Source organism: Desmodus rotundus, chromosome 9 (assembly GCF_022682495.2).
Source record: "Desmodus rotundus isolate HL8 chromosome 9, HLdesRot8A.1, whole genome shotgun sequence".
Lineage (NCBI taxonomy): Eukaryota > Metazoa > Chordata > Mammalia > Chiroptera > Phyllostomidae > Desmodus > Desmodus rotundus.
The window spans coordinates 37,789,760-37,801,780 of NC_071395.1; the positions used below are offsets into that span (position 1 = coordinate 37,789,760).

The 12,021-nt window shown below is 60.7% G+C and overlaps 1 protein-coding gene across 1 annotated transcript; it reads right to left on the reverse strand.

Moving 5' to 3' along the window:
• Nucleotides 1-224: 224 nt before the first annotated feature.
• On the reverse strand, nucleotides 225-11,671 carry MKNK2 (MAPK interacting serine/threonine kinase 2). Its single transcript, XM_053910940.2, has 14 exons — nucleotides 11,516-11,671; nucleotides 11,235-11,369; nucleotides 8,397-8,484; nucleotides 8,197-8,298; nucleotides 8,017-8,114; nucleotides 5,691-5,770; nucleotides 5,319-5,392; nucleotides 4,941-5,045; nucleotides 4,736-4,791; nucleotides 4,534-4,629; nucleotides 3,887-4,081; nucleotides 3,159-3,323; nucleotides 2,404-2,447; nucleotides 225-2,101 (listed from the first exon to the last, which is right to left on the reverse strand). The coding sequence occupies exons 2-14, from the start codon at nucleotides 11,283-11,285 to the stop codon at nucleotides 1,864-1,866; spliced, it is 1,392 nt and encodes a 463-aa protein (XP_053766915.1). The 5' UTR covers nucleotides 11,286-11,369; nucleotides 11,516-11,671; the 3' UTR covers nucleotides 225-1,863.
• Nucleotides 11,672-12,021: the final 350 nt, after the last annotated feature.

Genomic DNA, 12,021 nt, shown 5'->3' on the forward strand with positions numbered 1-12,021 from the left:
CAATGGTTTGGGGCTGCTTGCTTTGTGGCAACAGAAAACCAGGACAAGTTTTTATGAGTTTTATTAAATCCTTATAAAACAGAATACAAAATTCCGGCACTGACAGCTGGTGTCGAGGCAAACTTCTGAGCTGTGTCTCAGTGCGCCTGGCACAGTGGGGTCAAAGTGCTTGGTGTTTCTCCCCCACTTTTAAAAAACTTGAGTTGTTTTGTCTTTTCAAACACATCTTAACGTGGAAACACTGCCATTGCCCCTTCCCCCAGGGCCAGAGCAGCCTAGCAGTCTGGGAGTCAGGGCCCAGGTGCTCATTCACAGTAGCGGTTCTGGCCAGTCCTCCAGGTTGCACTGTAGACGTGATGGGGGAGAGGAAGTGGCTGTCCCACCTTTGAGGAAAAAATTAAAAAAAGCTGCTCACAACTCAGCTTTCCAGACTGAAGTGGCCACAGCGCCTGTAGCTGGGCGAGGCCTCATTTCTCTCACAAAAAGGCAGGACCCCCAGTTGTGATACATTGAACCACTGATGGGCAAGAAATGATGGAGGGGAGGGCGGCTGCCCCACCCGGGGTCTTTGGAACGGCCAGCCCACAGTCAGGTGGGTGGAGACAGCATCGGCCTGCAGACTGCAGCAACTGCACAAGACTTGGGGGAGGGGTCGGTGTCCGAGCCCCCCAGCCCACGAGGCCCCCTGACATTCAAGTATTCTTCAATAGGAAAGGGAAGTCAACTGATGTTCTCAAAAAACTAATGGAACAGAATGAAAAACTAGACGCCAGAGGGCTGCCCAGCTGGCTTGCCTTTAGACCCAGCTGGAACCCAGGCCGAGCTGCCCTGGCGAGGGCTGGGGGGCCGCCCTGCTGGCAGAAGCACACGCGTGCACAAAGGAAGAAGCTTGTATTGCATAGTGTTCCCCACCCAAGGACAAAGAGGGGTGTCAGAGTCTCCCCAAGCCCAGCGGGTCATGCGACATCTGACCTGGGTACTGGGGTGGGGTGGTTCCTGGGTGCCTGGGGGGGCGGTTTTCCTGAAGGTGGGCAGAGTGGAAATGCTGCCTTTGGGGGAGAAAGGATTCAGCAGGACCCCTTGCCAGCCCTGGCTCCAGGGAGGGGAGGAGGCAGGGCTGACAGAGCTTCTATATCAACCCAACAGTCAACAGGGGGCAGGACGTGGCCATGGTCAGACTGAGCCCTGAGCAGGGGCACTGGGGTGCCTGGGGTGGGGGCTTTACAGGACCTCTACAGTGGCTGCCAGGTGCCGGTCCAGCCCCTCCCATTCCTCCAGGGGCCCATCCCCCCTAGACAGAGCCACCAGTGGGGGTGTGTCTAGTTGGCAGCTTTTCCCCCCACCTGCCCACTCCCGGGACACCACTGGCCCCCAGAGTGCCTTTGGGAGGAAAGGAGGTGCAGGGTCGGTCCAGTCCTGAGAACACTGTGAGGGCTGGGGGGGGGGTGTTCCGGGGCCCCCCAGCTCTGGAAGACAGCTAGGGTCCTCCTCTCCTGAGTCACATCGGGCGGGGGCACGGGCACAGGGTCTTTCACAGTACAGGCGAGCGTGTGGGGCCAGGGTGGTGGGGCGGGGGCTCGTGCAGCACGCACACCCTCTGCTCTTCTCCCAGGGCACCTATTTGCTTTAAACACCATTCAAAGGGGGAAAAAAATGGGGGTAGGGGACAGAAAAAAAGGAAAAACCCAACAGCAAAAACTTTATATAAAAAGATACCCCCAGCTGAGCTGAGCAACTCAGAACCCATGGTGGGGGGGGTGGGGCGGGTAGCGCAGCCCGCTGGTCACTGGCTGGCAATAGCTTAAAAAACTCTTGAGATCTAACGGGGGGAGGGGGCGACCAATGTACAGAGGGAGGGAGGGGTCACACGTGGTCCCCAACCAGGACCACAGGGGCTGCCGACAGACTGGCTCGCTGCCGCCGCTGGGCCAGCTTGGACTGGGATGGGGGGGACAGATGCAGGCAGCGTGAGGTAGGTCGGATGACCATGGGCTGGCCCTGCTCCGCTTCCTCCAACTCGTCCTCCTCTCGCTGGGCCAGCTGCCGGTTCATGGCAATGGCCTCGGCTGCGAAGGATGTGAGGTCTTTGGCACAGCTGTTCCTGGGGAAAGAGTGAGGTAGTCACCAAGAGGGGGAGGTGGCTGCCAGGTGCACCCCCTGCTTCCCTTGGAAGCCCAGGATCTGTGCAGTACCCTGGAGGAGTGGCTATGGGCCCCCCGTGCCCCCAACCCCAGCCCAGGGCCTAATCCATCATTGGGTACAAGGACACCCCGTGCCTGAGCAGCTTCCCCTATAACTTAAAGGGGACTGACTTTGCCTTTTTAAAGAACTTAACTTTTAACCCACAACCCCCCTTGTACTAGGCGCTCCCCCTCCAGGCCCCAGACCCCACACGGGCCTCACCTCTGCAGGACCATGGGCGTGGGCAGGGTGTTCTCCGGAGCGCACTGCAGGGGGACCAGGGAGGTGGGGTGAAGCACAGAGCCAGGCCCATCCTCCCCAGGGCCAGTCCTCCCAGGTCCCCAGCTGTCTGTGACACCAAGGGTTAAAGAGTACACCTGCCTGGAAGCTGAGGCAAGCTGGGGTGAAGGGAGTTTCAGGAGCGCCTCTGGTGGAGGTCAGTGGCTCCTCAGGCCTGGTGGCTCACCAGCCACCCTGCCTAACCACTCCTGGCGCAGCCCCTCTTCTCCCTCCTCAGTCAGGGTCTCCTGAAACTCCCAGAAAGAATTCAGAGCCCCCTCCACTGGCTTGCCTTGAGTAGGTAGTCTTCGCTTACCATGGGGCCCCTGCCCTGGTGGCCCTAGCTTGAACAACCACTGGCCAGGAGAAATGCCAGGCTCTTCAGGGGTGAGAGGGGACAGAGCCATGTCTGAGGCCGGCTGCCCACCCGTTTGCCCCCTGGCTGACCTCAGCTTGCTGCTCTATGCCAGGTAGGAAGAGGCCTGAAAGCTTCAGAGCACAGGTGGGGGATTTCCTAACTGTGCCTGGGCCCCCCTGGACCGTGACCAACCCCCAGAACTGCACCGCAGCAAGGGGCTGCTGACACTGGGCCCCGAGGGTTCTCCCACACTTGTTCTGAATCACAACCCTGGGCCACTGGAGGCTGGACAGAGGCAAAGCCCCCATGCCCTGCTGGCCCCAATGGGGCTGTTACTCACCCCCTGCACCCAGGGGTGCTGCAGAACCTGCGCAGCGCTCAGCCTCTGCTTGGCATCACGAACCAGCAGCTTCGAGATGAGGTCTTTGGCAGCGAAAGAGATGTGGGCCCAGTCCTTCTCGGGAAACTCGTACTTGCCCTCTTGGATGCTCTCAAACAGCATGTTCTGGGGGAGGACACGAGGGAAGGGTCAGCGACAGCCCAAAGGGCCAAGGCCCAGGCCCTGACATCTGATGGGCAAGTCTGGACCCCCAGGGGCCTGTGACACTGACAGGCTCTGTCAGGGTCCTGATGCCTGCCTTGTGGCCCAGGAACTGGGTAAAAGGACCCTGGACTAGCCACTCAGACAACAAGGTGGAACTCAGGCTCAAGGTGCGGGGATCAGCTGGCAGGGCCAGGGACTCTCAGGGACCTAGGAAGCTGAAGAAACAGGTCTAGGGGTAGCTGGTCTGGAGAGCTGCCCTCCTGAGGGCTCCAGGACCTGAGTCCTGGGCCTCCAGCCCGCCCTGTCCAGGAAACAGGAACCCCATCACCCCAAACCACAGGGCTCGCTCCACCTCAGCTACCTGAATGAACTGCTCTATGCTGTAGGGAGTGGGACCCAAAGAGCCTCAAGAAACCTGCGAAGGTCAGGCTAGCATTACTCCGGGGATGTGGTCAGTATTCAGGGGCAAGGTGCTGAGTCGCACAGGGCAAGGGGTGGGGATGCACAGCAGGTTCCTTGCGCACCTGGCAGGCTGGGCAGGCCTCACCACGGTCCCAACCACAGTCGCTGCCACAGTGGCCCACGAAGGGCGGGTAGCCACTGAGCAGGATGTAGAGGATGACACCCAGGCTCCAGAGGTCACAGCGCTTGTCGTAGATGCTGGCCTCCTCGCTGAAGGCCTCTACCACCTCAGGGGCCATGTACTCTGCAGAGCCACACTGTGGGAGGAGGAGAGGGTGTGTGTGACACCAAGACGCAAAAAAAAAAAAAAAAAGGAAGGGGGGGGGGCAAACAACCGGGACTTCCCAAGGTACTGAGAGGCGCAGGAACGCCCAGTCACCTGAGCCTGAGCCGCTATGAATGACAACCGTGCCTGGCCAATCATAGGCTAAAGATGAGTGCCAGCCCCCGCCCCCTTACTGCGGCCCCGCCTCAACCCCCACCCAAGCCCAATCAACAGGTGCTGAAAGCCCGCCCCTCCCTGCCTGACCGCGGCCCCGCCCTACCACACCCCAAGGGCCAATCATTGGCTGTTGCTAAGGGAAAGCCAGTGTTCCCAGGCCTCAGCGTGTGAGTAGCTCTGCACCTCAGCTCAGGACAGGATGCAGTCCTACTTTCCCCAGCACCTGCCCCGGACTCCCCCCAGCCTGCCCGACCCTGGGGCCCTCACCGGGGTTAGCAGCTCTGGGGTGGAGATGGGGGAGCAGTCCCCATTTAGTTTGATGCCACTGCCCAGGTCAAAGTCACAGATCTTCACAGGGGAGACCTGGGAGGGGTTTAGTAAGGGGGTGAGGTGAGGCTCCTGTCCAACCTGCACAGGGCCGCATCCACCCCCGTCCCACAGGGAAGGCCACCCCCCCAGCTCCCCATACCTGGTTAGGGTGCTCACAAAGGATGTTTTCTGGCTTTAGGTCTCTGTGGGCAATGCCTGTGGGTAGAACCAAGAGGGAGGGTCGGTGGGTGGAGTGGGCGTATCTTTCAGGAGCCCTGGGCAGGTGTGCTGGGGGCAAGGCTGGACACCCACAAGACCCAGGCGGGATGGTGAGAAATAGGTGGCACCCTGAGCAGACAACCCACCTTTGTTGTGCAGGAAATCCAAGGCGCTGGCCACGTCCTGCACGACCACGCTGGCCTCCAACTCATTAAAGTGTCTTCGCTTGTGAATGTGGCTCAGGATGGAGCCTGGGGCCAGGCCATGATGGAGGGAAAAAAGTGTGTAAGGATCATCTCTGTGTCCCCAGGCCACCACCCAGTAGCCCCTCCCACCTGGCAGGGAAGTCCCCACTCTGGCCTCCTTCAGCCCAAAGTTCTTGAACCGAGCTGCTGTGTGGACAGGAAGCTCACACCCCAAAATCCCCCTCTGGTATAGAGGACCCTCTAAAAGGTCTTTCATGGTGGCCTTGAGCCCACAGCTCATTAGGACCTCGCTGGGCATGTCTCTCGGGCCCCACGTACCGCCCCGCATCTTCTCAAACACCAGGTAGAAGCGGTCCTCCTCCTCGAAGAACTCAATCAGCTCCAGAACATTCCTGAGATGGGGGGAGGCGGTGGGGCAGAATAGGAGTGAGGATAGAAGTAAGGCCCTTGTGCATGCCCAGTCCCGGAGGGGCCTGCCCTCCCCACCTCCACCTGCCCACAGAAAGGCTGGGACTGGGTCCACAGGCCTCCTTCCACCTGGCCAACCTTGAACTGCTGCCTAACACTGGGCCTGCCCACAATGGCCTGGAACACAGTGGGAGCTCCCTAAATGCTTACTGGGGGTAAAGAGGCATTCAGGCTCATTCATCTGCTAAAATATGGCTCGGGGCTGAGGGTGAATCACATTACCTGTGTCCCTGGCACTGATACAGCATCTCCACCTCCCGAAAAACCCTACTCCGAATGTGGCCGGGCTGCTTTTCGATGATCTGAAACGTGTGGGGGTGGGGGGACACAGCAGCTGGGTCAGCCTGACTTTCCAAAGCCCAAGGGGCCCCCACCAGAAACTTTCCCTGTGCCACGCCTGAAACTCTTAGAGCTGTAGATCGTTAAGCTCTAGAAAGCAGAGCTCTCCTATGGGGACCCAGAATTTGCCAGAAGTCAGAACTGCAGCATCAGCACAAGTAGTGGGGGCAATGTGTTTCCCTAGCAACCCTGGGGGAGGGGTGAATAGGACATAAAGGCAGAGAAAAGGAGCCAGGCCCTCTCCACTCCTGACACTGACAGGCCTCAGGGGTGTATGTGGGACCTGGGAATATCTCTTCACAGTGGCAGGTTCCCTTGGACTGAGAAGCCTCTCCTTCCTGACTAGGAGACTGGTGGCCTCTGCGTTGGTTCCCATACCACCTAGGGGACTAGAGCCGCCTCTGGGCACCTGGCTGCCAGCCAAGCCATACCCACCTGCCTCTGCGCCAAGTCCTGCCTCCCTAGTTCCACACCAGTCTGTGTTGATGTCTGCGGCCCCACGAGCCTGGGTGTTTCAGGCCAGCCCAGAGTGGCCCTGCTGCCCACCAGCAGACCCAGCCTCCCAGACTCCGGAGCCTCAGCAAGCCAACCCACACTTCAGTCCCAACCCTGCCTGGCACCCAGGAGCTCTAGCTCTAAGGGCCAGAAGGTTCTGGGCCCATCACCTACATGCCCCCCCTAGCCACCTTTGCTCACAGAGAGGTGGGGTCAGAAGGTGCCTCGGGTCCCCTCTTGCTGGGAGGGTGGGCAGGCTGTGTCACCACCCATGTTCAGGGCTCCCTGCCCACCACAGCAGCCTGGAGGAAGGGAATGTGGTGTGTTTCGAGGGTCAGGCTCCTGCAGCAGGCAGGCACGCAAGTCCACTGGCCTCCAAGATCTGGACCTATGCATTGTCCCACCTGTCTAGTGACGAACACACCTGTCCCAAAGAGGGGCAGAAGAACCAGATTCCAGGGCCTCTTGAGACAAAGCCACCAGCCACACCCTTCTGCACTAAACCAAACCTCATCCTGTCCCTGGAGAATCTGGCTGGGACCCCGCTTCACAGAGAAGACTGCAGTGTCTCAATGGAGGGAGACGGCCTTCTGGGAGGTCACACAGTGTGAATCAGGCTATCTAATCCCTCTGAGCCTCAGTTTCTCTATCTGTCAACAGTGACAGTAAGCCAGGCCGCCTGGCAGGATCCTCAGGAGGAAGATGCTCAGAGATACAGCCAGTACGCACAAAGTGCATACTCCATTCTCCATTCTCAGTGTTTTTTGGGTTTTTTTTAAAGATTTTATTTAGAGAAGCATCGATGTGTGAGAGAAATAATCACTTGCCTTTCACACACTCCCAACTGGGGATCTGGCCCGCAACCCAGGCATGTGCCCTGACTGGGAATTGAACCAGCGACCTTTTGGCTGGCAAGCTGACGCTCAATTCATTGAGCCACACCAGCCAGGGCTCCATTCTAAGTGCTTAATTCTTCCACACCATTGCCCATTGCACCTGGGTGCTTCCGGGGGCAGCGACCACAGCCACCTTTGTCACTGGACTTCCACCAGAGCCTGAAGCTCTGGTCAGCCCTGCTTGCCAGGGAGCACCTGGCCTCCTGCCTGGGCAGCCAGCCTCCTGTAACCCCGCCCGGCCCAAATGCAGGGTCATGAGAAGAGCCTGGAAGGTTTCTTGGAATGCAGAGTCAAACAATCTGGCCAGACAACAGAGGTCACAGGGCCACAGGTCCCAAGCCATACCTTGGGTCAGAGGCCACGTGGGGCATGAACGAGGCTCTCTCTTGGTCTCCCCGAATTCTGAGCCTTAAGTATGGTGTTGCCTTTTAATCCTAGCAACTAATCCAGGGACACTTGTCCCTGGGGGCCAGCCTGAGGTTACCCAACAGGCGAGCATCAGCTTTGATAACAGCCCTGCCCCCGCCCCACTCTCAGTGGCCACTCTGGTACCAGGTCCTCAGCCACCTGCATAAGGGGCTGCCCTTCACAGTCGCTTCCCATCTCTGCCTGGATTTGGGGACGCGGTGCAGGCTGACCTGGATTCCTAGGGGTGGCCTGAGTCACTGGCCCTGGGACCATTTTTAGACACTGGTTTTCCCCAGTTGTGAGTCCAGGAGCTCGAATGCCAGCTCCCTTCCTCCCACTACTAGGGTCTGCACCAGATCCCAGGCGCTGCTGGGAAGAGGTAAGGGGACAGGTGAGGGCACTGTGCTCACCTTGACGGCATACTCCTGGTTGGTGATGAGGTTGATACAGGTCTGCACACGGGCGTGGGCACCCTCCCCAAGCACATCCTCCTGCAGCTGGTAGACATCTGGGGAGCACGGGTGGTAGTGAGAGCCACCTGGGTGGCCTAGTCATCTCCCCACTGTCCCTGGCTCTGCCCACCTACTCACCTTCAAACCTGCCTGAGAAGCTGTCAGTTGCCCGGCACCGCTTTTTCTTCTTGCTCCTTTTCTTGGCATCTGGGATGTCGATGGGCTGGCTCGTGGGCATATCTGCACCAGGAGACCAGGACATGAGGCCCATTTGCCCCTGCGGCTCTCAGGCACCACGTAGCCCTCCGCCACAGTCCCCACCCTCCCGGGCCCCTCACCAGGGCGGGCTGGGCACTCCAGGCTGAAGTCAGTCTCCCCGGGGTGGGCTTGTTCTAAAGAGAAGGCCAGCTCGAAAGGATTCTGCCCCTGCAGAGGAGAAGAGGAGGGAGCTCTCAGGCCCTGTTGCTGCCAAGGCTGTCCTACCACAGAGTGACCCAGCCTGTGTACATAAGCCAAGGGAGAGAAAGCCTGGCTTTGACTGCCCATAAAGAAATAGACCATCTACCCCCAACCCAGGGCCCTTGGGGCCACCAGGGAGTGGGGGAGGGTCACTGTGGGCACCTTGATTTGCTCACCTGCAGAATGGGGACAGCTGGCTGGGGATCAAAGGTGAAGAGCTGTCAGAAGGGGGGTGATTTATCAGCTCTAGGGTGGGGCTCCCAGCTAGCTGCCCTGCCTGCTTTCCCACGCCTCGTGGGCTCAGCCCTTCCTGTGTAATGGGGTGCCATCAACCTCCCTGCCTTATGCTGTTCTCTCTCCTGTTCCACCATTCTCCCGAGGCTCACAAGAGAGGCACCCACAGGCTCCAGTGTGAACACTGGGCTGCCTCTGCCAGGGCCACAGCCTGCACTGTCCCATTCCTCCCCAGATACCCCTAGGAGGGCACCCTTCACAGGCCTAGTGCCCAGCAAAGAAACTAGCCCTTTCAGGGAAGGGCCTGTTCAAGGTCACTGGGTGGCCCCCAGAACTAGGGAGAGGGCACCAGACCCTGCCCAAGAAAGACGGGTAGCTGGGGATTGGAGAAAAGTCCTGTGTGGCAAATAGAGGGCTGCTGGGATAAATGCCATTTCTGCAGAGCAGATGATGCTGTGTGAGGACTGACAGCCCCTCGCATGAAAGCAGAGGATTTCAAGGCTGGGACACTGAGGCCTGGCCAGGTTCCTTCAGGAGTTAGTTCTAATTTAACTCCCAACTTCGTGGTGGGCCAGGTCAGGGCCCTGGCGGGCACAGGGCGGGGGAGCCTGTATCTGCAATTGTGGTGCTAGGGCGAATGCCGGATGACCTGGGCCAAGTCACTGGCCCTCTCTGAGCCTCCTCGCAGCTGGGGTTGGGGCTGTGGGATGAGAGTCATCCAACAGAGAAGAAACTCCAGGAGAGCCCTAGGGAGACCCGGAGGGGCCCACTCTGCCAGGCCAGATTCCTACATACAAGAAGCCCGGAAGCCAGGCCAGCTGCAGAGGGGGCAGGCAGAGGTCAGAGGGAGCAGCTGAATAACAGACGGGCCTTCCCAGCCTCCCTACCCACCCTGCAGATGGTTGTGAGGAGGTGCAGGGGAAAGGGAGGAAGGGAGCACTGCAGCCAGTCTGCTGGTGCTCATCCACCAGCCCCTGCCCCTGCCCCTAGAGCAGACCAGCTCCCACAGGGACTGCGATCAACGCTCTGGTAAGTCTCCATCTTCCACCTGAAAGGAGGGGCCCCAGGGTAGCCACAAAAGGGGGTGAGTAGGATGGAAGGGGTGATTAGGACATGAGGAAGCTGCCCCCAACAACCGAGTAAAGGTGCAAGGGCCCAAGGGGATCATGGGTACCTTCACCACTCCCATATGTCTGTCCCAGCCCCCAACTCAGAAGGGCCAGACCCTGGACAGCCACCTCAGCCAAGATTCCCTGTCCGGTGTCCCTACTCCCTCCCATGAGACTCTCCCAGCCCCACCTCAGCACAGGGCACAGGGCTCTCAGGCGGCCTGCAAAGGCCAGCCTTCAGGCCTAGGCAGTGTAGGCGGGCCGGGCCCAGGGCTGGCTGTGGGCCTCCAGTCAGCAGGCCTTGGCAGGAGGTGGCTGGAACCATCCAGAAAGTTTGAGTATGCTTTGACCGCAGAGCTGGCCCTGCCCACTGACCCTGTCTCAGCTCAGATCCAGCCCCAGGAGTTAACAGACCACCACCAGTGAGATCTTGAGTCCACCTCCCTCCCACCCAGCCCTGGCCACTTGGACACGCCAAGACTGTCACTATTCTGTGGGGGGATGACGTGCATGTGTGAGGGGTGGGGCACTGGCAGGAAACGCTGGCTGGACGGGCCTGGGAATTCTAACCCAAACACTCTAGGCTGACTCCTCCCACCCTGGTGTCTGGCCTGTCTGTACACACACACACACACACACACACACACACACACACACACACAGGTCCTGCCTCCTCTACAGGGCAACAGGTCCCTGCCCAAAGAGGCCCAGGAAAGCCATTACATAACTTGACAGGCGGGGTAGGGTGGCTGACATCACTGTGTCCCTTGGGCCAGGCCCTATGGAGCCCCTGCCCAGCACCTGCCCGAATCCCCTAGACTTGCTCTGAGACCAAGACTCTGAAGCCATGGGGCCACCACAGAAACTTCCCGCTCCAACAGGAAATAGTGCTTGGGCCTGAGGTGCCTGGGAGGTGCAGGGCATGGGTGGGGGGCATCCACTCTACAACCCCATTCCTCAGACCACCTAGGAGGGCATGTGTGGGAAGAGTGGGCCTGCAGCCCTGCAGCCCTGCCTGGGGCTCTTGGAGGAAGGACCCCACAGACCTCATGGTGTTGCCAACAGGACTGTGGCCTGCTGACGCCCCACCCAGTGCGGGCTTGCAGGGGATACACGACTAAGGGCCCCCACAGGCAGGGGCCCCTAGCCAGCCTAGAGTTCCCAGAGGAAAGACTCTAGAGGCCCCAGGGCGCATGAGACTGGACTGTCGGGCACTGACTCCACCACCGGCGCACACACCGCTGGGGCAGCCCCAGGGCCCAGGTGGGGGGCAGGCAGGAGCCCTGGGGATCCTAAGGGCTAGCTCCGCGCCTCTCCCACCGGCCACTCGAGTGGCCAAGCCCAGAGCGCCCCTGAAACCAACAAGGCCCTCACCTTGAACGAACGATGGAAGCCCTGAAGTTCGGCTGTTTTCTTCTGCACCATCTTCTGTCCGGGCCCCGCCAGCGGGGGAGGGGACGACGGGCCCCGGGGGCGGCCCGTGGGCGGGGGGCGGCTGGGGAAGGGTCCCTGCAGGAGGGAGCAGACAAAGGAGGGCGTCAGTGGCCGCGGCCAGCGTACCGGGAGCCCAGGCCTGGACGGCGAGGTTCCGCGGGGCCCGATCCCCGCGCCCGGGTCGGGGACAGGCCGGGCCGGGGTCGCAGCGCCGCACTCACCGGGGTGGGGGTCGGGCCGGGGCCGCAGTTCCTTCGCCGCCGCCGCCGCCCGACACGCGCAGCGCGGACCGCGCGGGGAACAGCAGCGCCACCGCCGCCGCCACCACAACCACCGTAGACCCCACCACCCGGGCCGCCACCGCCGCCGAGTGGAGTCGCGCGCGCCCGGCCGCCGCCGTCTTTAAGGGCCAGGCGTGGCCCCGCCCCGACGTAGACCCCGCCCCTAGGGCCCCCCGCCCACACGCTCGAGGAGGGGGCGGAGTTGGAAGGGCACTACGGGCTTGCCTGTGGCTGCCAGCTCTGGACGTGGTGCGTTTCTGTGCGCTTGCGCCGTGCAGCGCGCTTTGATGGGGCGCGTGATAGAGGAGGGGTTACGGCGGCTGCAGGCGGGGCTACCTGAGACTCAGGGAGGCCTGCGGGACTCAGATATCGAGACGGAGCTGAATCCCGGCCCTTCCCTCTGGCAGGTCCCCTAGTGTGCCGCCCAGGGCCTAGGATACATTGAC

What these genes read in the sequence shown, in the direction of transcription:
- MKNK2 (XM_053910940.2), bottom strand. Translation starts at nt 11,285, where the DNA reads ATGGTGCAGAAGAAAACAGCCGAACTTCAGGGCTTCCATCGTTCGTTC. An exon ending in GCTTCCATCGTTCGTTCAAG is followed by an intron (nt 8,485 to 11,234) that starts GTGAGGGCCTTG and finishes TCTCCTCTGCAG; the next exon opens with GGGCAGAATCCTTTCGAGCT. An exon ending in GTTTGAGAAGATGCGGGGCG is followed by an intron (nt 5,046 to 5,318) that starts GTACGTGGGGCC and finishes GCCTGGCCCCAG; the next exon opens with GCTCCATCCTGAGCCACATT.